Source organism: the organism of the source record quoted next, unplaced genomic scaffold (assembly GCF_019419815.1).
Source record: "Pyrus x bretschneideri cultivar Hongxiangsu unplaced genomic scaffold, Pyrus_bretschneideri_v1 Contig38, whole genome shotgun sequence".
Lineage (NCBI taxonomy): Eukaryota > Viridiplantae > Streptophyta > Magnoliopsida > Rosales > Rosaceae > Pyrus > Pyrus x bretschneideri.
In genome coordinates this window covers 4,091,432-4,114,006 of record NW_025999701.1, presented here as the reverse complement: position 1 = coordinate 4,114,006, position 22,575 = coordinate 4,091,432, and the positions used below count along the sequence as shown (strand labels likewise).

General features: G+C 36.8%; 3 protein-coding genes across 4 annotated transcripts; 2 read left to right on the top strand and 1 right to left on the bottom strand.

Moving 5' to 3' along the window:
* Nucleotides 1-1,200: 1,200 nt before the first annotated feature.
* LOC103954554 (kinesin-like protein KIN-12F) lies at nt 1,201-7,632 on the top strand. The gene is made up of 17 exons (XM_009366388.3): nt 1,201-1,835; nt 1,954-2,016; nt 2,111-2,248; nt 2,409-2,492; nt 2,581-2,706; nt 2,818-2,877; nt 2,973-3,026; nt 3,137-3,229; nt 3,336-3,431; nt 3,555-3,706; nt 3,976-4,125; nt 4,302-4,431; nt 4,522-5,481; nt 5,572-5,655; nt 5,749-5,823; nt 5,929-6,720; nt 7,088-7,632. The coding sequence occupies exons 1-17, from the start codon at nt 1,521-1,523 to the stop codon at nt 7,325-7,327; spliced, it is 3,612 nt and encodes a 1,203-aa protein (XP_009364663.2). The 5' UTR covers nt 1,201-1,520; the 3' UTR covers nt 7,328-7,632.
* Nucleotides 7,633-10,148: 2,516 nt separating this feature from the next.
* On the bottom strand, nt 10,149-13,536 carry LOC103954508 (40S ribosomal protein S15a-5-like). 2 transcript variants are annotated; one of them, XM_009366344.3, is made up of 4 exons: nt 13,307-13,536; nt 11,802-11,983; nt 10,669-10,829; nt 10,149-10,546 (listed from the first exon to the last, which is right to left on the bottom strand). In XM_009366344.3, the coding sequence occupies exons 2-4, from the start codon at nt 11,929-11,931 to the stop codon at nt 10,448-10,450; spliced, it is 390 nt and encodes a 129-aa protein (XP_009364619.2). In that variant the 5' UTR covers nt 11,932-11,983; nt 13,307-13,536; the 3' UTR covers nt 10,149-10,447. The 2 variants fall into 2 exon arrangements, with proteins under 2 accessions (XP_009364619.2, XP_009364620.2); XM_009366345.3 differs by having other exon boundaries at nt 11,802-11,970.
* A 1,954-nt stretch (nt 13,537-15,490) lies between these two features.
* LOC103928127 (chloroplastic import inner membrane translocase subunit TIM22-2) lies at nt 15,491-17,601 on the top strand. The gene is made up of 5 exons (XM_009337143.3): nt 15,491-15,704; nt 16,563-16,627; nt 16,770-16,842; nt 16,922-16,975; nt 17,197-17,601. The coding sequence occupies exons 1-5, from the start codon at nt 15,518-15,520 to the stop codon at nt 17,436-17,438; spliced, it is 621 nt and encodes a 206-aa protein (XP_009335418.1). The 5' UTR covers nt 15,491-15,517; the 3' UTR covers nt 17,439-17,601.
* The last annotated feature ends 4,974 nt before the right edge of the window (nt 17,602-22,575 follow it).

The following is a 22,575-nucleotide window of genomic DNA, read 5'->3' as shown; positions in this document are numbered from 1 at the left end:
CAATACAAATGCAGTGATATGAAGCATGTGTGGCAGCTGAGTTTCCCATGAGGACAACATGCTTTGATAATATGAAGAAATTTTAGGTTACACTATAAAATCAATCGGCAATATATAGAGTATAACCCAACTTACTTATAAGTCCATGCAAGATCTCTTCTTCATCTATATGAAATTTATTCTCAACAATCACCTTCGCATGAAATACAAATGCCTAGGCTGTCAGGAAAACACTACCAGAACTCTAAGGTGCCATTTCATAACATATTTTGCTTTAAAATTTTTGGTTTGTACTTTCGTTTGTTTAGAAGTGAAAACAGATTTTAATTGTCATGCTTAAACGATGTCTGATTTGAATAAGACGTTGTCAGTTATGAATTTGTACAGTGAAAGTATCCATGGGTGGTGGATGCAAGTACTGTCCTCCTTTGTATACTTGGGCTTTGAAAATTAGGCTATGTTTGGATGAAAGATTTCTACGTTCCAAGGCTACGACATGGTTAAGATTCTAGTTTTTCTTTAAAACCTAATCGTTTGATAATCCAATGTTTTATATTTGGGCCAAGGTAAATGAATAGGTTTAAACTCACGTGGGCTCTCATTCAAGAAGTTCACACTTTTTCACTTTGTTTCGGGTACAGAAGCCCAATCCGTTTCCTTCATTTGTAGACTAGGCAGGCCTGTTAACCCGATCCAAGCCTTTTCCTTCATGTGACCGCGCCTGAGCTGTAGTAACGGCTACTAATTTGAACTATCTGGCAAATTGACTAATTTGTCCTTTTAAGTTGAGCCCTATTTCAAAAATTATATTTAAAAAAAATAAAAATTATATTTACATTGAGAAAACAAAATTATAGGAGATTTTAGTTTTAAAATATAAAAATAACGAGTTTTTTTTTATCAACAACTGAAGATAAAAGAACAAAACCATAAAGTAAAATAAAATTTTGGATTACAAGTGTAATACATTCACAGGAAAATTTTATTCCATTTTATGGTTTACTATATTTGAAGTGGATTCGTTAATTTGTGGGACAAAAAAAATTTGAGAATTTTATAAATATGACTGTTATATGTTGTATGCGGTCTACGATATATACCAACTTCTTACTAATATCTAGTGAGAAGAATCATCCATTAAAAAAAAAAAAAATATGGTTTAAATATCGACATAAATTTTTACATATTTTCTCACTTCAGTCATTTTGCTATTTTTTGAATTAATCATTAGTTTGAAAAATATTAAAAATAAAAATGATTTGATATCATACCTCAAAGAAAAAGCCCTAAAAACACATTTAGGTTTTTGGACGGGACCAGTTCGATTCAAATGAAGTTTGAAAACCCCTAAAAACATATCAAAATCATCTTTCTCAACGGTCATAATCCCTCTCCTCCTCCACGTTTAAAAAAACAACGCTCTCCTCCCTCTCTCTCCAACGTTTTCGAATTCAAACTCTCTCTCTCTCTCTCTCTCTCTCTCTCTCCCCTCTCTCTAGATTGCTTGTGATCTTAGAACAATGAGGACGAAGAACAAAAACACTGACAGCGCCGGCGAGTCTCGTTTTTTAGGAACCATTTCGGCTTCTTCGCTCCGAAACCTCCTTCCCAGATCCACTTCCACCAAGAAGAGCAAATCCATCTTCAATCTTCGAAGCCCTAACTCCGAAAATACTCCTCCACTCAGTCCCAACATCCAGACCAATCACCACGCTGGCGACGACTCCTCCGCTTCGCCAATCAAGCCTGTACTCTCCGATCTGTCCGAATCTCAGATCACAGAATCGGACGGCCAGGAACAAGCGTCGGCTGCTCTTAACTCGCCAACGGTGAAGGTATTTATGAACTATTGTTTACTTTTATTGTCTAAATTCGGAATCTGAGAATTAAGAACCTAAGCAATTTGAAAATTGAAAATTAGAAGCTTAATTTTCGAAACTGCTTAATTTTCAGAGTGTGATTGATCGATCCAACGGTCAGGGTGAACTCCTGCCACCTCTGGACCCATCAGTGAAGGTAATTGAAATTTGAGTTTTCATTCATTTACTTATCTTTTGTATCATTACTTTTTGTTTTTCTTATTTTCTTTGGGTTTTTTAAATTTGTATAGGTTGTGGTGAGAATTAGACCTACTAAAGATGGTGCAAATTGGGGAGATCGGACAGTTAACAAGGTTTCTTCGCGCAGTTTGTCCGTTGGGGACCGTACATTTTCATTTGATTCGGTTTTTGATTCGAAATCCGGACAGGTATGATTCTTTGATTAGTGTGGAATTCCATTTTTAAACTCTGAGTAGGTGAAACCTGAACAAGATGAGGAGTGAGGAATTGGATTTCTGTTACTCTTCTTAGCTTCGAAAACGAAAGTTAAGTGGATTTTGATTCATGGCTACTTTTTGGTTCGTACAGGAAGATGTTTTTCAGATGGTTGGTGTGCCTGTGGTTAAAAATGCGTTAGCCGGTTACAATACTTCCATCTTGTCATATGGACAGGTACGAATTCATATCCATGGATGAACGTCATTTCAAGTGGGAAAATTTGTATTTGTTGTGTGAATATCTTTTATTGAATTCTCTTTAGAGCGGAAGTGGCAAGACATACACGCTATGGGGTCCGCCGAGTGCTATGGTTGAGGATGCCTCTCCTGGAAGTTGCCAAGGCATTGTTCCACGCATCTTCCAAATGTTGTTTTCTGAGATCCAGAAGGTGCGCTTTTTGGTTTCTTGTTTAGTTCTATAGCTGGAAAGTTGCGAAAGCACTAAGCAGGTGTGTATTGACATGTATTCATGAATGTTTGTTTGGGATTTGTACATGTAGGAGCAAGAGAACTCTGAAGGGAAACAGTTGAATTACCAGTTCCGTTGTTCTTTTCTCGAGGTACACTTGTTCGTACGTTTTCTAAATTCTTTCTGTAATATATAGCCTAGGATCCTTATTTAGTAATGTGGTTTGTAAATTTTTCTCTACCACAGATATTTAATGAACAAATTGGAGATTTACTTAATCCAACCCTGCGGAACCTTGAGGTGGAGGTTTTCTTTAATATTAAGTTCTTTCACTGATGCTTTTTTTCAATTTTTTTGGTTCATTAGTAAATGCTTAAGATACTAATGGGTATTACTTTAATCTGTTTTAGATTAAGGATGACCCCAAAAATGGATTTTATGTTGAGAATCTGACTGAGGAGTATGTGACTAGCTATGAGGATGTGACACAAATTTTGATTAAGGTGAGCTATATGCGTACAATTTTCTATTTACCATCGAGGTCCCAATGTCTTTTTTTTTCTTGTTTTCTGCTTCGCATACTCATCAAGTTTTCTGTACCTGGAGCAGGGGCTTTCAAGTAGAAAAGTTGGAGCAACTAGCATGAACTCCAAGAGCTCAAGGTCCCATATTGTTTGTACATTCATCATCGAATCCTGGTGTAAGGTAAATGCACATTGAAATTTTAGTTCTACTAATGGGACATTATTTTTCTAGAGTAGAAGGTGGTTTAATTATTAGTTTCGTGTCTGTCACTTGAGCATAGTGCTTAATTACTTGATTCTACAGGAGACCTCATCCAAGTGCTTTGGTAGATCAAAAACAAGCAGGATGAGTTTTGTTGATCTTGCTGGCCTGGATAGAAATAAAGGTGATGATGATACAGGTAGAAAATGTGCGAGGGAAGACAAATATGTAAAGAAGTCATTGTCAAGACTTGGGTATGATTCCGCAACCTTCTTCTTATATGATTCCTTAAAATTTTTCCCTTGGGCACCTTATGGTAGACAACTTATTGTTACAATATGAGGAATACATTCCTGATGACAACATAAGAAAATCTTTCTTCAACATTAAATTATTATTCATACACAAGGATCTCTTTTATGGAAAGATAACAAAGCTTTTGAGTATTTCTAGACTTTGTCGATCATTTGTCTGTGGCCAGTGGTGTGACTTTTCAACGATTAATGTTGTTGTTTTGGTGCAGGCTTTTGGTAAATACTCTTGCAGAAGCACCTCTGTCTGGAAAATCTGAAGATGTTCCATATAAGTCTTCCTGCTTAACGCATTTACTGCGAGAATCAATTGGTGGCAACTCAAAACTTACTGTCATATGTGCAATTTCCCCGGATAACAAGTATTTGACTGCACTCTGCTATTTGCTTTTTTGCTATGAAAATTGATTTATCATTAGTATGCTTGGATACATTTATGTACATGCATACTTGCATAGCATACATACATTTACTGATGAAACATGTAGTCAATGTACTGTAAATCCTCAGAAACATTGGTTGTGCTTGTCAAATGCAGAAATAATGGTGAGATACTGCAAACACTAAGGTTTGGAGAACGAGTGAAATCTGTTAGGAATGAACCAGTGATAAATGAAATAACAGAGGATGATGTTAATGATCTGAGTGATCAAATTCGCCAGTTGAAGGTACCAAGTTCTTTGTAGTTCTATCTGGAATTCTGTCGTAAAGGTTGAAGGTGATAGAAATTTGAGATATATGAAATGTGTGTTTTGCAGGAAGAACTTATAAGAACAAAGTCTAGTGGATCGCTTGTGATTAAGAATGGATATTTCCAAGGGAGAAATGTACGTGAAAGCTTGAATCAATTGCGGGTGAGCCTGAATCGATCCTTGATTTTACCCAGCATAGATAATGATTCTGATGAAGAGGTAAATATGGATGAACATGATGTAAGGGAACTACGTGAGCAGCTAGATGAGCTGCATAATTCTTATGAGGAGGATATTAGGGACAATTCTGTCAGTGAAGATTCTGATCAGTTGCGTGGAAGTTGTGATACAGACTCGATAAGGGAACCTGACTTTCATAGTTCAGACGAAAAAGAAATCGACGTATTTGAAGAAATTGATCTGGAATTTTCTCAGAATGAGCTTCCTCCTAAGGACAACAACAAATTGGCAGAAAACCTTTCTCCTACCACCACCAGTCTAGAAAACAGAAGTGGTGTTTCAATCAGTTTATGCTGTCGGTCCCCACTCCTCCAAGACCCAACACTGTCTGAGTCTCCAAAAATTGGAAATGCACAAAGAAAGAGTGTCACTTTTGCACCAAGTTGTTCAGTTAGTCAGAACAATGTACCAGACAATTCCAAGTTCAAGTCAGATGTATTGAGACACTCACTTAACCAAAGTGAAAACATCCAATCCTCTTTGCGCTCAAGCAAGAAATTTCCAGGCCCCACTGAGTCATTGGCTGCCAGCCTCCAGAGGGGCTTGCAGATAATTGATTCCCACCAGCAGAACTCCAAATCAAGCAAATCTGCAGTCTCGTTCTCCTTTGAGCATTTGGCATTGAAACCTGTTAAAGCTAATTCTTCATCTCAAACATTACCAGAAACAAGGCCATCCACAGATGGGCCATCTTCTTCGTTCCTTTGTGCATCATGTAAAAAAATAGTGTATAAAGATGATGCCAATCTCCAGGATAGCTTGAAAACATGGACTGTAGTAGTTGAGGTACGTTAAGTTTACCTTGCTGTAAAACTCAGGAATGAATTCTGATTTGGGAATATGCCTTATTAATTTCCTTTTTTTTCGTCTATTCAGGATGGATTAGAAGAAGCTAAAAAGGAGGAGCTTGAGAATCGTTGCAAGGAGCAAGCAGCTAAAATTGAGCAGTTAAATCAACTGGTAACATTTTCTCTTTCGGTTTTGACCTCAATAAACTATTTCTTCTCCATATATGTGTCTCTTACATTTCAGAGACTTTTATTCTGTTTTTAGGTAGAGCAATTCAAAAGTTGTGCAGAAAATGGTAAAGAAATGATACCTTATGAGGAGTTCAAAGACGGAAAGAAGGTAGGTCGGGGTGCTTTATGTTTTTTAACCTTTTCCTGTTCTGATATTAACTTCCTTAATTTTGGATGTTTAAAGTTCTCTTACATGTTAGTGGTGATTTTGTAGCTTGTGAGGGGCAGTTCTGTTGATATTCACCAACCAGAGATTATAAAGGAGAAATGTGAAATACAGGAAGTTCAGACTCAGTTCGATCTTGGGTATGGGAATGCAGATTTTGATATGGGTGAGAAGGAAGTACTTCTTAAGGAAGTTCAGATGTTAAGGGCCAAATTGCAGTCACGCACTGATGCATTACCCAACAAGTCCACTGAGAGTCTGAGATCCTCTTTATTGTCACGATCCATGCAACTGCGAAAAAGTGGTGCATTTCGAGATAACAGCGATGAAGAACTAGAGAAGGAAAGACAGAGATGGACAGAAATGGAGAGTGATTGGATTTCCTTAACTGATGACTTGCGGATAGATCTTGAATCCATCCGTCGGCAAGCAGAGAAAGTGGAGATGGAATTGAAATTGGAGAAGCAAAGCACTGAAGAGTTGGATGACGCACTTCATAGATCTGTCCTTGGGCATGCTCGCATGGTTGAACACTATGCTGAACTACAAGATAAATACAATGACTTGGTTGCAAAGCACCGTGCAATCATGGCAGGAATAGCAGAAGTGAAAAGGGCGGCAGCAAAGGCAGGAGCAAAAGGTCGTGGATCTCGCTTTTCCAAATCCCTGGCAACAGAGCTCTCAGTATTGAGAGTGGAAAGGGAGAGGGAGAGGGAGCTTTTGAAGAAGGAGAACAAGAGTCTCAAGATTCAACTGAGAGATACTGCAGAAGCTGTTCATGCTGCCGGAGAACTCCTTGTTAGGCTTAGGGAAGCTGAACATTCAGCATCAGTTGCAGAGGTAACTCATATTTCACCCTTAAACATAGGGGTGTGTATTCTACACACCCCTTTTTACTTCACACACACACACACACTCCTTAACATATGTCTTGGTGCTCTTGATATAGCTTACTTTGGAAAAGCCTAACATTCGGCAATTTTGCGATCAAGTAGTCACCATTCTGTTTGAGTATTTTACAGTTACAGTACTTTACAAAGAGCCTCAAGATAACTTGAAAACTTTTCCATGGGTCATGATTCAAAATTATTCAGGCGTAGAGACCACTCAAGTTAATGGTTGTTCCAAGTTCTTTGGATAGAAAGGCTTGAAGTTTGTTTGTGTCTCTCATTAATTGTTTTTGTCATCTGTTTTCCCATAAACACAGGAGAATTTTACGAATGTGCATCAAGAGAACGAAAAGTTGAAGAAGCAAATGGAGAAGCTTAAAAGAAAACACAAGATGGAGCTGATCACCATGAAGCAATACATGGCAGAGAGTAAACTGCCAGAGTCTGCTTTGCAACCACTAAACCGGGAGGACTCTGACATTCCGCAGAACACAATCGTAGATGATGATCAGGCATGGAGAGCAGAATTCGGAGCCATATATCAAGAACATTACTGACTGCTCAAATTTGGAAACCAAAATGCAATTTGGAAAATTTTGGTCTGCTCACTGGCAGTGCAAAGCATTCAACTACCGATTTATCTGGATGAGACCCAACTTGGGTTCATGCAGTAGACAACAGTATTATGAATCCTTTTATTTTCTTTTACTGTGTGCTTCAACATAAACTTTAAAATACAACAGTGTTATGAATTCATTCTTTTAATTTCAATCCATATGATTAAGGAAATTTGTAAGCTTATGTCTCGTAAATTTATTTATCCCGTATTAAATACAAAATATCTTATTCTATTGTGTTTTCATCTCTCAGTAATTTATTACTTTATATTTGCTAAAACAATCATCCAAATTTCTTGCTTCATAAGCTTACAAGTAAATTGTGTGCTTTTTCACAATGATTTACAGAATTTGACAGAAAATGAGGAATTTCTGACAAATTTTAGATGTTTGTTGACGTCGATTATCTGTATATTTCAAAGCAAAATAAAACACCAACGATAAAGTAGATCTTCCCCATTGCAATGATCCTAGCTGCATGTTACGATGTAAAAATTTGAAAGTTAAGAAGCTTGCAAGCAAATTGTATGGTTTTTCAAGATGACTTGCAGAATTTGATAGAAAATGAAATTGCATATTAATCATTTGCGATATATATATTGTACTCTCCAGTCGCAATGGATATAGATAATTAATTTCTTCCAATATCTTACAGTCCATTCCTATATGCAAAGTAAAATATTTTGTTTTTATCTCTTCTAATGCTTTCTACAATTTTGAAAATAAAAAGTGAGTTTTTATCTCTTCTAATACTTTCTACAATATTCAAAATAAAAAGTGAGTTTTTATCTCTTCTAATAAGTTGATCATGTGTTACATTACATATATGAAAATTATGAAATAGCATCGATCATGTTAATTTCATTTGGAACCCAAAATATGTTATATAACATCCAAATTGAATATTCAACACTTTTTTTTTTTTTCAGAAAAATAAAAAACCTAACCAAAGGAAAAACTAATTTTCCCAAAACGCCCACCATCGGCAGTACCAGAATTTGGAGGGTTGTAAATTCGACATATGGTGTTACTAATCCATATGATATAATTACGAGCAATGATGAGTTTATATTTTAGGCTCTTATATGGTGATCAAGCGTGAAGAGCAAAACTCAGAGATGAAGAGCATTTCTGAATGGTCGAAAGTTGAAATCGACTAGGAAGTGTACAAGACATTTTGGAAAGTCGCAGTCCTGCACTAGTCGCTGCTATGGCTGGCTGAAGACACATGCATTCTTACTCATCCTATTGATTCCCAACTTCGGCAGAAACCGAACAACAAAGACATTGTATGGTAGTCGTTTCGAGTCTTGACTGAGCTCACATACGAGTACACTTTTTGTCGTAAAATTCTAACACTGCATGTTTAAGTTACATCATTTCTTATTGATAAAACGATCTTGAACGTATATGAATATCTACGTTTTTCTTTTTTCCTGGAACGTAGTAGAGTGAATTGTTGAAGCAAATTGTTGTAGATTCAATACATGTTCGACTTGCCCATCAACATTTGCAATCCAAAACATATTTCCATCAACATCACTCGCTCTCTAGAATGTTTCAATTAATGTGTTCATGTGTATGACAGAAAGTTGCTTCTCTGTGGATTCTATGGCGGCGCCATCATTCGTATCCATCAACACAATCATGTTCTTGAATTCGATGCTACGAATGCTCACCCATGCTGGCTTTCCCCATCCGAAACTGGCTTTGTAGAAGGGAAGCCGGCGCCAACTGGTACAAGCATAGGTTTCTACATCATGTGATGGTTTGCGCGGATTAGCACATCACCATTAGGGTACTCTTCTTTATACACTTCAATGCCTTTTCGGAGTTTGACAACCAAATTTTCGCGTCTAATTCACTCTCTAAGTTCATCGCCCTGAAGCACCACACGAGATGCCCCAATATGCTTACCGGCGCCAAAACCTGAGCTGACAATCATTTCCTCAAGTTCACCGCTCGAGAAATGCAGCTCCATGATCATTGCAGCTGATCGAAACATTGTAGTCGACTTTTCCCTCAAAAGGGATATAAGCGAGTGAGGGCTTGCGATAATGATTTCCTTAGAAGCTTGAGTTTTTCAGCAAACAGAGAATGCATGGAGATCGACATTGACTTCATCGCAACAACGACGATAGAAGAGAACTAGTGGGATATGAATATCAGGTTGAAACTGATCAAAAACAGAGGGCCAAATTTCTGAGGTGGTGGGGAGTTGGAGAGGATGGTTAATTGTTTCCTTTGAGAATGACTTGTTCCACAATAATCATGAGGTGGTGAGCAAAAATATTTCTACGATAATAAAACAAGAAGTAACTCATAGGAGACGTCAACATATATACAGAATATTTAAAGGATTTAACAGTAGAAGGCAAAATGAGATGCAAAAACACAATTTTGGTGGCAAAATGGATGGATCTACGTTTTTTTTTCCCTAGATCGTAGAAGTAGAGTGAATCGTTGATGCAAATTACTGTCGAATTGATGCAGCGGTAGTATATGGTATTTTCTGTAAGCGTGTTCCACTTGCCCATCACCATTTGCAATCAAAACATCTTTCCATCAACACACAAATCTTTGTTGACATCTAAAGGTCATGTCTTTAGATAAGTGACCACGGATACGCTAGATAAGTGATCACATCTTTCTCAGTACCGATACATAAATCAAAACCAGCAAACCCTGACCCGAAAGAAAAAGTGAACAATTGTGCATATAAAAATTCACTAGCATGCCCAGGAAAATATGCTTCAAAATAGGTTTAAAAGAGTAATAGACTGGTTTACTAAATGCTGCTACCATTTTTGTAATAAACAAGAGCGCTGTTTCAAGAGGAATGATCTTGTTCTACCTGTACCAGTATTGACTTTTTAGTGTAAAAATGTGGTTTTTCGTTAAAGTAAACAGTATCGGAAGCTTTTCGTTAAAGTTCCCTTTATCTAAATCATAAGTTGACACCAAATTCACATAACTTGATATTGAGGTAAACAAAACAACAAACTCACATTGGTGAAGTCGGAATATCATCATACCAGAGAACATTTCTCCCCTTCCCATCTAATGAAAATAGCCAAGAACCTGACCCCCAACATTACACTTAACAGCCTCTTCGTGATCCAACACACCTTCAGGAGTAGTAATCACAACATAACCCCACTGCATGAAGACAGCAAAACCCATTAACAGAAAAATCCACACATCCCAGCAGGCTCCTTTAAATAATAATGGACAACAAAAGAACTTTTAACACATCTTTCAACACCAAGAGGTTAACCAACCTGTCGTATCGGAAGCTTTTGCATTTTGTACTCTTCAATATCTCTTGCCTTCACATCCTGCCTGTAAGTAAGAGCTTTACAATCATTAACCCTGCCTTGTAGTTGAACTGTTATCCTCCCCACTCTATGCGGATCAAAAACTTGGAAATCCTTGATATAACCTAAAGAAAGCATACCACAGTCAGGAAAATTACTACATGCAACAAATTGATAAATAACATTTGGATCGTATATGGACTTTTTGATACACCCCCTCCTACTCCCCTCCCAAAGAAACAAACAAGAAGTGTGATGCACATGGTACATGCAAAAATGCTCCACTGTCTTTCTTCTGTATTTTCAATACAACTATACAACAGAGCCCCCTTCTATAAATACAGTGGAAACTAAATTCCCCATTTGGTTTCGAAGACAGGCATATTTAAATAACTGTTGAAAGACATCCTAACATTAATTTATATTAGAAAGTAAACTTTTTCGGTAAGCCAATTACGAACTTCTTCATTTAAGTCGAGAAAGAATATCATATATAAATATTATTTTTCAAAAAAGTAATACCATGTCTCCAATTAAAACTACAATTGTAACCAAAGCATCCCATAATTAATTACAAGCTGCTTATAATGCTAGTCCTCTAATAGCGAGTTTTAAAACCATCACCAATTTATTCGAACCAATATACCCTCGAACAGTCTCATTATTTATTTATCTTATTCAAGCATGCCTGATTATGGCATGCATCAGAATGAAGGCAGTGTTATGAAATTCATAAATTGACATTAAATCCATGAGACCAACAAAACAAATAAGTGACAGCATTTGACATCGTAGGTAAGCTCAGATGAGGGACAATAAAGCCCTAAAACTGGTCAGCCTGTTCCAGATACCATTTTCTTGTTTATGTGAAATAATACAAATAAAAATTAAATAAACCTATGTTGATTAAAGCCAAATTCCTAGAGCCCACCCCAACAACCTGGTTCTATAGATCCTTATTCACTACAAGTTTACCATCTTCAAAACCCTCTCAACAAATTAACTTTACAAAAAATCCATATTCCGAAAGTAGATAGTAAATAGGTAGTCTCAATTATCAAAACATATATAAAAAAGAGGAGACTATAGGGTTTTACCTCGATCTTTCATGATTTTGAGGAATGATGACATTACTGTGGATATGGGTTTCAACTCCACAGTATCTTTCCCCCTTCTCTCCGCATTCACTATCGATCTCAATGCATTATTCAATATCATTCTCCCCATCCTTCTCTGTTCAAAATCCAACCCTCAAATGTCACGCACCTAAATGAAGGCTCTGTCAGAAACAAAATGGTAATGTGGTGATGTTTTTAAAATCTCTTATAGCTGTGTAGTTGGAGTGATTAGCTGTGAAGTAAGACATGAAGATTTGAAATCTTGAATAGTATATCTAGAAAACTAGGTGACATTTCTGCACATAAATCCTACATAAGGGAATCCATGGAGGGTAATGGCCCTTCACCTGTATATTTGTTTGAGTACAGGGTCAAGAAAGAATTCTCGTAACTTGGAGAAATAAAACCAACAACTCAAATTTAATACAAGCATACTAAAGCTTCCCAATTTTTCTTATAATCACTTTAACTATTGTTTCAATGGTTAAAAAAGTTCTTTTATCTAATTTAAATATTGTCCACAGAAAGAACAATGCCAAAATTGAAGGTATCCTATCCTGTCCCTTGATATAAAGTAGTAAAAAACAATATACTGCAGCATCTTCTTGTCCGCTTTAACATGTACTTGAGTAATAACCAGAAGAAATAAGATTATGCCATACCAGCTTAAAGGTATGTTTGGGCGAAGGACTTCCGAATTCCAAGGTATGTAGGCAAAACAAAGAAGAAATGGATCAAAGAAAGTTAGATAGGAGGAATTAGAAAATGCACCTCATGATCATTACAAAGCTATGGGATTTGTAAATGACTCATCCCAAGTAGTCATTTGCAAATCTCTCCATCATGCCTTTTGTAATGCTCATGTGGTGCATTTCTAATTCCTCCTATCATTTTTTTTTGTGATCCATCTCTTCATCACCATCCCTAAATCCCTTCGAATTTGAACGTTCCTCACCCAAACATACTAAAAGAATTGATAAGAGTATTATGTGCAGCTTAATTACAATGCAAATGGTAGTCATGTTTTCTCTAAAATTTTAGGGGCAGGTATCACCACAACAAACACACACTTAATCAAACAATGACGCATTCACGCTACATAATCAAAACATGCATTATTTTAGTATGCTGATTCCAGAAAAGTAAGCATTCATGAATTCACAGAGGTGTCAAAGATCAAATCAAGGTCTATACAGGCTGTTAAAACCCCAAAACTGGTATTCAGTCTACAACGTAACATAGAATGTCTTCAGCTGGTACATACTAAACCCAAACCCTAATTAGTTTACAACCAATCCCTAAACCCTAAAACATTAACCCTAGATCAAAATCACATTTCTGGTTAGCTCCATCCGTCAGACCAAATAATTAACAATGAAATTTCGGTGTTTAAGCGCAAAAGCAATCCGGGCAATTACAAGAAATAAGGAATGAGACTGTAAAAGAGAAAAAAACCCAGATATGAATTAAAGATCAGAAATTACCTTTTCGGAGTGATGGATTGTCGGAGTGTGAGGGTGGAAGGAGGCCTTAAGGGGAAAATATGAACTGAATTTCGGAGACGAGAAGTGGCAGTGGAGGACTGTTAGGCTTGGTTCACACTTCACCGCTGGGCTTCCATTGGGCCCAAGAGTATGAATTTAAAATTCACATAATCAATGCTAAAGCTACTAACGATCTATTTGATCAGAGCGCTCAAACTGTAATTAGTTAGTAACTTAATATTAGAGTCCAACTCGGGTATGTTGGACGGGTTTGATGGCCAACCCAACTTTCATAATTCGGGTTTCCCCAACCCCGCCTCTATGGAGGAAGGTACCTCCAAACCCCAAGCCGCCAACCCCTTATCATGAAAAATTGTATTTCTAAACTTTGATTATGTAACGTAATTACGTAAACAAAAAAAACCTATCGAAAAGTAAATAACTTTAAAAAAAAATTTGACACAATTGTTATAGCAACCTACAATGAGTTGAATGTTTCATTCCATGTCAAAAGAGTTATTCAATAAAAAGAAAATACGAGACATTGCAAGACCAATAAAGATGATTCACAAACATAATTTATAAATAAAAAACTAGATTTTTATCCCTAAATAAGATGAAGTTCAAAAAAATATCTTATATAAGATTAAAAATTGATTTTAGTCCTTAGACTCTATTAAATGCTAGCATATGTATTCAATGTCTCGGCGCAAATGTATTGGTACATAAGTTTCGGTACAAATATAGCGGTACAATTGTATTGGTGTATAAGTTTCAATACGAATGCATCAGTACATAAGTTTCGATACGAATGAATCAGTACATATGTTTTGGTATGAATGTATCAGTACATAAATTTCGGTACAATTGTATCCGTACGAATACATCGATACATAAGTTTCAGCATGACTGCATTAGTATATATATTTTGGTACATAGGTATCATTGCATAAGTTTCGATACGATTGCATCAATACATAAGTTTTGGTACAAAATGTCTCAGAACATAAATATAATACATACTTAGGTACGTAATATGCGTATACATATATACATAGAAATTTACACACAATGAAGAATATATGATATATATATATATATATATATGGCTTTTTTATTGTGGGAACTTATTAATAATTGTCAAATAATATTTTTATTGTTTATGAGAATCAATACATACAAAAGCTCAATAATTATTAGAACCTAATTGATATATTTAGGTACGAACATTTCAATTTACTGAGTTAGTATAATATGTTTAGGTATGGACATTTATGTACACTAGTTTAGTATAATATATTTAGGGATCAACATTTCAGTACACTAATTTAGGATCGTATAGTTGGGTATAGAATTTTCAGTACACTTATATTTTTGCATATTTTCTTATGTGCCACTAATTTACTACAATATATTTAGATGCGGACATTTCGGGATACTAAATTAGTAAAATATATTATGATATAGACATCTAGGTACACTAATTAGAGGAAGTTAAATAAAATTAATAAATTAAAATGTGTATAATAATAAATTTAAAATTTAATGTAATGACATTAAATAAGATATCTATTAAATATTAACACAAAAATATAATATAAATTTGAATTATGTACTCATTAAGAGACTAAAATCAATATCCAATATAACACCAGGTTTTTATTAAATTTTAATCTTCTAGAAGGATTAAAGTTCAAAAACCCCATTTATAAATTACATATAATCGGGTCGGGTACATATCGGGAATGGCAATATCTTCATCGATCCATGACTTGGACCCCAAATCCTACTCATACCCGTTTACTATCCTCCATAACCACCTCCTTAGGGTTAAGCATCCGCGAATACCTAAACATAATTTATAAATTTTCATCGGCTATACATCTAGAAGGTAGTGTCAACAAATTGAATTTAGGGCAAAACTCTAGTAACTAAAATGAATCAAAATAAAAATCGAATTTGAACCACATTATTGTTATTGTGAGACTAAGATCACATATCTGTAGATAATATTGTTTATTAAAAAATAAAATGAATCAAAATAGTGGCGGTCCGACGTCGTTTCATCTTGTTTAAAACCAATTTTTAAGAAGTACTAAACAAATAAATTGCGGAAATAACAAGGAGGCGTATTGATTGTGTTGTCAGTTTGACATTTGAGTTATTGCTGCTTTTTGGAGATTGAATAGGCAGAGCGAGTAGCAGCCGGCCATGGCGTCGACGTCGGTTGATTCTCCAAACACTGAGATGGATCCCAACACTGAGCTCGATACTAATCCTAACCCTAATTCTTCAAACTCCTTAGTCCCTGCCTCCCCCAGTGGCCCTGCTGTCTGCCTTCTCAGGTTCGCCGGAGACTCCGCTGGCGGCGCGTTCATGGGCTCCATTTTTGGATACGGTCCTCCCTCTCTCTCTCCCTTTCTCTATATATATGTGTGTGTGCGCGCGCGCGCGTGTGTATGTTTGTATTTGTGAAGCTTTTAATTGCATAATTGTGGTAGTTCTATATGGGAATTTGAGTGGTGCTTATGCTTTTATTAGATGATTATTTAGGGTTTAGGAAAAGGAGTGAATTTTCTCTTTCCGATTTTTTGGTGGGTTTTGTTCATAATTCCTCCTGTGTTTTGATAGTGAAATTGTGGTTATAGGGTAAATTTGGGGTAAAGTTAGTTAATTTGTTGTAATATGGACTCCAGTTTTGATGATTTACTGCTGGAACTGATAATATATAGTGAAGCAATAAATTGAGGTGAAGTTGATATTTTAAGGCTCGGGAATTGCACTGTGTTGTTTAAGGTTGTGGATAAACTTGTACATGCGGCATTCTGAACTTTATACTGCTGTATGCTTGGTTCCTTTCTATGCTCATTGCATCTAACAAGCCATTGTTATGAGAGAATTCCGATTGTTCGTGATTGTTAGATTTATGGAGTAATTAGTCCATTTGGATAATGCCAGTCATTTCTCTATGCCATGTTCACATAATGAGGGGATGTAGAACAAAACATGCCACTCAAACTTTGGTTGAGTTGAGTTTGGCTCGATATTGCGTTACTCAGTGTGGCGGCTGTCGCCTGATTTTTATACATGTAAAAACAGCTAGAGATTGAAGATTGTCTTGATATCAATTTAGCAATGAATTATTAGATGAGCAAACCCAGCTTCAGCAAACTCAGCCCCAGTTTATCTTTTTCTTACATACACATGTCAATCGGACTGAGATTTTTTTGTTTTACCTTGCCTGGATGTGTTTCAGGTGCGGGGTTGTTCAAGAAAAAAGGTTTTAAAGGATCCTTTGCAGATGCAGGATCTTCTGCAAAGGTATGGGAATTCCTATTATTAAATGATAGCATTGCAATATGAGTGTAATTAGTTTAGTATTTTTGTGAATTGCTATTTACAATGTCGAATGTTTCTTTGAATTCAGTTGTTAAGGTTTCTTTTTATATTTTCCCCTTTTCAGACATTCGCAGTTTTGTCCGGAGTGCACAGTTTGGTTGTCTGCATGTTGAAGAGGCTGCGAGGAAAGGATGATGGTATGGGAACTTGAATGCAGAAATAGTACTTTTACGTTATTCATTCATTATATCCTGTTCACTCATTCTTCCTCTGCAGTCATTAATGCCGGAGTAGCTGGATGTTGCACTGGTCTTGCTCTTAGTTTTCCAGGTATCCATCGTATTACAGAGTTCGGTAATATATAAAGTAGCAATAAACTCATTGACTGTGCCATTAAAATTTAAATTCTTAATATCTATAGAACTCCCGATTTTTGTTCTCTCTCATTTTTGGATTGTTATAACGAGCAAGTCTTTTCTGCGCTAATCAATGAAGCAGTTTCTGTACAGTCTATTGTATCTTTAATTTAGAATACCTTATTTAACTTGCAGGTGCACCCCAGGCTCTTCTACAAAGCTGTCTCACTTTTGGGGCATTCTCATTTGTTATTGAAGGCCTAAACAAGCAGCAGCCGGCTTTAGCACAACCATTTTCTGTGAGGAAGAAAAGTGAGCAAGTTCGTCCCTTGGTGCTCCCCCTTCAATTTTCACTCCCGGGAGAACTAAAAGCGGGTTTCACCTTCTTTTGCAATTCCTTGAAGAATCGCGAGAAGGGCACTTCTCACCCAGCCTAAGAAATTTTGTCTTATCAATGCTATTTATGCCTTTTGGTCTTGAATTCAAGTGGACCTCTTTCAGTACTTTTTTCCTCCATAAGACCGGATATTATGTGCTAATGTAAATCTTGTTAGTTGAAATTCTAGTTGCAAGTTATGAATTGGGTTCTCGACTGCGAAATCTGTTGGATCATGGTGCACGTATGTTTCTGATTTTACCCGATTGGGAAACATGTCGGAAGTTAACAATCTTCATGACCATCTATGCCTGAATTGCTGTGTGTTGGCCAGCATCGACCGTTGTATGCCACACGGTATGTCAGTGACAAGTGATAAATAGAAAGAAGAGAGCTGCATTAGCTCAACCTCATACTGTTTTGGATAAAGGTGGCTCCAGGCTCCACCCCAACCTGGTCTTACCCCGCCCCGCACCGATGATCTGCAACTTCAGGCCACCTTGCCCCAACGACCCAACCACTGCACCACCAGATAACCAGTTCCATCCAACTCAGGTCTCCCCGGTTGCCAGCCATGCTTTTCTAATCGCTCTCCACCGCACTACAGCCTACAGGAAGCTGCATATTTTGCCACTACATGTTCTCTGATGAAACATTGGAGTGTTTCCTGATTCGGCATTCCTTAGAGATTAAGAAACGGTTTTAGATACACGGTTCAAGTAATGGTTTAGTATCTCTGTCAAATGACTCATTGGGTATCCTTTCGAGGATTTCCACTGTTCTTACATTCGGATTCCATCTTAGTTTTTAAATTTAAATAATAAATTATATTTGATCCTATATCTCTTTGGTTCTTGGTTGGAGATGATTTTTTATCACAAAGCTATGTTTGGCCGTGGCCCTCTGGCCCCTCGGTTGGAGATGGTAAGAAATATGGTCATGCACTATTTATTAAATTATTAATTTCTTGGAGAGCCAGAGAGCTAAAATGAGCCCTCTGGCCCTCCTTCGGTTGCTCATCTCCAACCGAAGGTGGGCTAGAGGGCTCTCTTTGGCCCTATAGTCCTCGAAGAACTTAATATTTTAATGAACAATCTCAGGCCATTTTTCTTACTATCTCCAACTGAGAGGCCAGAGGGCCATAGGCCAAATATAACCTTGTGACAAAAAACCATCTCAAACCGAAGGGGCTAAAAGACCATAGGGTCAAACATAATTTATTATTTTAATTGAATTACTATGGTTACTTAAATTAAATTACCACAAAGAGCATCAATACAAAACTTCAAACAACAGTCGAAAGGAGGAAACGCCAGACAAACGCATGCACGCTTTCCATCTCAATCCAGTATGTTACCAAAAATCTGCTTCCAATAATCCCACAACTCCATATGAACAAGTTCGCATTCATATGCTTGCAGATGGTAAGAAAGCTCCAACATATTCACCTACAACCCTAGTATTGTATTTCCCTATCTAACAAATACTATACTCTGGCAAAACATGCCCACTTGAATAGGGCATTCGTACCAATTGTATCGAGAAAGGGATGAGCAGAAGCATGTCTCGAAAATCAAAAGCAAACTCCTTCACACATACCAAATAGAAGTCTTAATATCATTTGTTGAAACTCTGCATACATACTGTACAAAAACCATAAGGAAATTAAACATAAAAATAAAAAAGTACAAGAACATAAACAAATCTAAACCCAAAACTAACCGCAATTCTCAGCTTGCCTATGTCCCAAGCCATAACACAAAATCTGCCTCTTTCCTTTCCAGTAGCCCATCCACTTTTTCTGTTAGCGTCGATACAAAATTTCAAATCTATGAAAATGTGGCGTTGAATGCAATAACTTTCCAGAAAGTTTTAACTTGAAAGTTATGTGTAACATGCACTTTACTCTCTCAATAGAGAAAACGAAAAACAAATCTACAATGAGTGATCTATTAATTAATAAAACGTCTAGTCTGCCCACTACCCTGTTCTGGAAGATAAGTAGTTAATCAAGACTTAAGTAATAATTTAATCATCAACTTCTATATCATTTAATTTACAATATTAATCTACCAATTTAATCTCACTAGCATTACCTTATACGAAAGGGTGCAACGTCAGGCAGATCTTCTCAGCTGGATCAGTTTGTTAAACTCTGGTTCTTATCGTTTTCAAATTTTATCACTAAAATATTTGAAATTTTAATATATTCGAGTTTATTTTTTATTTTTTATTTTTCCTTCTTTTATTTTTTCATTTGAATGTTTCTTTCTTTACCACAATTTTGAGGTTGTATGAAGAACTGTTCAAGATTGTCCTTTTCCTGGTTCCAATCGCAGTTGGTTAAAATTATGGGGAATACCGTTTACTTTTTTCATTGTGAAGTTCTTCCGAGGACTTAGTAAAAGCAGGTAGCTCAGTGGTTTTATATTGTTCATTCCATCTGCATTAGCTTGAAAGGTACAAGGCACGACTAGTGGCCAAAGGTTATACTCATACATATGACGTTGATTATACAAAAACATTTGCTCTGGTAGAGATCAATACAGTTAGAGTGTTGCTTTCTTTGGCAGTTTATTTAGATTGGCTAATACAACAACTTGATGTGAAAAATGCATTTTTACACTGGAATCTGACGGAAGAGGTGTACATTGATATCCTGTCAAGGTACACATCAGTATCAAAACAAGGAGTAGTATGCAAATTGAACAAGGCATTGTATCTACCGAAACAATCACCTCGAGCGTGGTTTGGGAGGTTTCGAACAGCCATGATAAAGTATGGGTTCAGGCAGAGCAATTCCGACCATGCACCATCAAATGTCGAATGAGTAGTTAACACCACTCATTAATATGTTTGTTATAGGCAATGATAAGGAAGAAATCTTGAAATTAAAAGATTACTTGGCAACCGAGATCGAGATGAAAGATCTTGGCGGGCTTAAGTATTTTTTGGGTATGGAAGTGGCTCGGCAGAAACAGGGCATCTTTCTATCTCAAAGGAAATATGTTTTGGATTTGTTGACAGAAATCAGAATGCTTGACTGTAAACTAGTTGACACTCCTATCATTCAGAACCATCATCTTGTCGTGTACCCTGACCAAATTTCAACTAACAAAGACCACTATTAGAGGTTGGTTGGGCGATTATTCTTCCTAACTCATAGTAGACACGACATTGTGTAAGCAGTGAGTGTTGTAAGCCAGTTTGTGCACTCTCTAAGAGAAGCCTGCATGGGTGCGGTTGGACGAATCCTTTGCTAACTGAAGTCCGCACCAGGTGGAGGCATCATGTTTTCGAAGAATTGACATTTTCAAGTGGACGGTCATACTGATGGGAATGGGCGGGAAATATTACAGTCTACTTTGGAGTACTTTACATTGTCAGAGGCAATTTAGTGACTTGGCAGAGTAGGAAGCAGAAAGTGGTTGCTTTGTCAAGTGTAGAAGCAGAATATAGAGTTATGGTGAAAGGAGTATGTGAATTATTATGGCTTCAGCAGTTATTTATAGAACTTGGGTACCCACCAACATCTGGATCAAATCTATTATGAGACAATAAATCGGCCATTGATATTTTGAATAATCCAGTTCAACATGATCGGGACATGTGGAAGTGGATAGACATATTCTTAAGGAGAAGTTAGATGCAAATATTATTCAATTTCCTGTTGTAAAATCTGAAGATTGCAAGTCAAGTCTTCTATTACTCACTTGACAAGTTGGGTATGAATCCTCATGTGGGTATGAATCCTCACGTGGGACCCAATCCCTGCACGCCGGGCCAAGGGAACCCACCCATCACGTGGCAGTACAGTACGGGTCCGCGTCAAGTCTTCTATTACTCACTTGACAAGTTGGGTATGAATCCTCATGTGGGTATGAATCCTCACGTGGGACCCAATCCCTGCACGCGGGGCCAAGGGAACCCACCCATCACGTGGCAGTACAGTACGGGTCCGCTCCCTGGCTCTGATACCATATAGAAAATAGAGAGACGAACCATAATGCCCACTTCCAACAACACCAATATTTTCCTCAACTTGGTAATTATCACCTGCACAATCCGTTAGATGTGGAGTTTTATCACAAAAGATCTCGGTGTTGGTTAGAGTGGGGTTAGGATATTTAAACTATTACTTTTCTTTTTGTATGACCAATGTGGGATTCAACAATTTGTTTCCCGTTTGAGGACGTAGGGTGAATATTATTGTATATTCATACCTTGTAAGTCGAGTCTGTACTATATATATATATCTGCCTTCCTTGTGATAAGAATAATATCAAGAACTGAAAGCCAAATAAGGCCTGAATTAGCGAAGGGATGGATCGAACTCGAGCCACTGATCATGTGTTTCCCCTGCTTGTGTTGATCCCTTTCTTTGTATTGCAGTAGAGGCAAACAATCAGGAATGTAAGTTTTATCCAACTGCTACGTCCTTATGTAACTGCTTCTTCTCCATTAAATGGGCAGAACTCGTTAGCGGCATTCAAAAGTTTGGATCATAGTTAGACATGTAGAGTAGTTCATAACCATTCCTTCTTTGATGATTATGGACTTATCAATATGACAGTGAATGAAACTTAGTAGTACGGTATAATAGATTGATAGATCCATGGATGGCGGTTCGAGCATTGAACTGTGTTAAATTCTATGCAGAGGTCCCTATGAAGATTCTCATGGATGAGTGGAACATAAATCTATGAAAATGTGGCGTTGAATGCAATAACTTTCCAGAAAGTTTTCACTTGAAAGATATGTGTAACATGTACTTTACTCTCTCAATAGAGAAAACGAAAAGCAAATCTACAATGAGTGATCTATTAATTAATAAAACGTCTAGTCTGCCCACTACCCTGTTAAGGAAGACCAGTAGTTAAATCCATCGCTTTCTAAATCAAGTACAAATACAACTACAGTCAATAATATAATAGAAAGTTGTCTTACAAATGCTGATAGCATATGTGATAACAAATCATATTTGTTCTTTGGCATTGCAAGACCAATATCAAATAGTAAAGACTTTGTAATGCAGCAATTGTGCATCCAAGGTACCTTCACTCGGGCAAAGCCAAAAAAGTCGGATTATAAGGAATTTGAAAAGCTCAAGCATTTCGTCTACGGTATGAAATTCTCCGAAATTAAACTGCATAATATTACACTACTAAAGGAGTAAACTCAAATGCAATGAAAGCAAT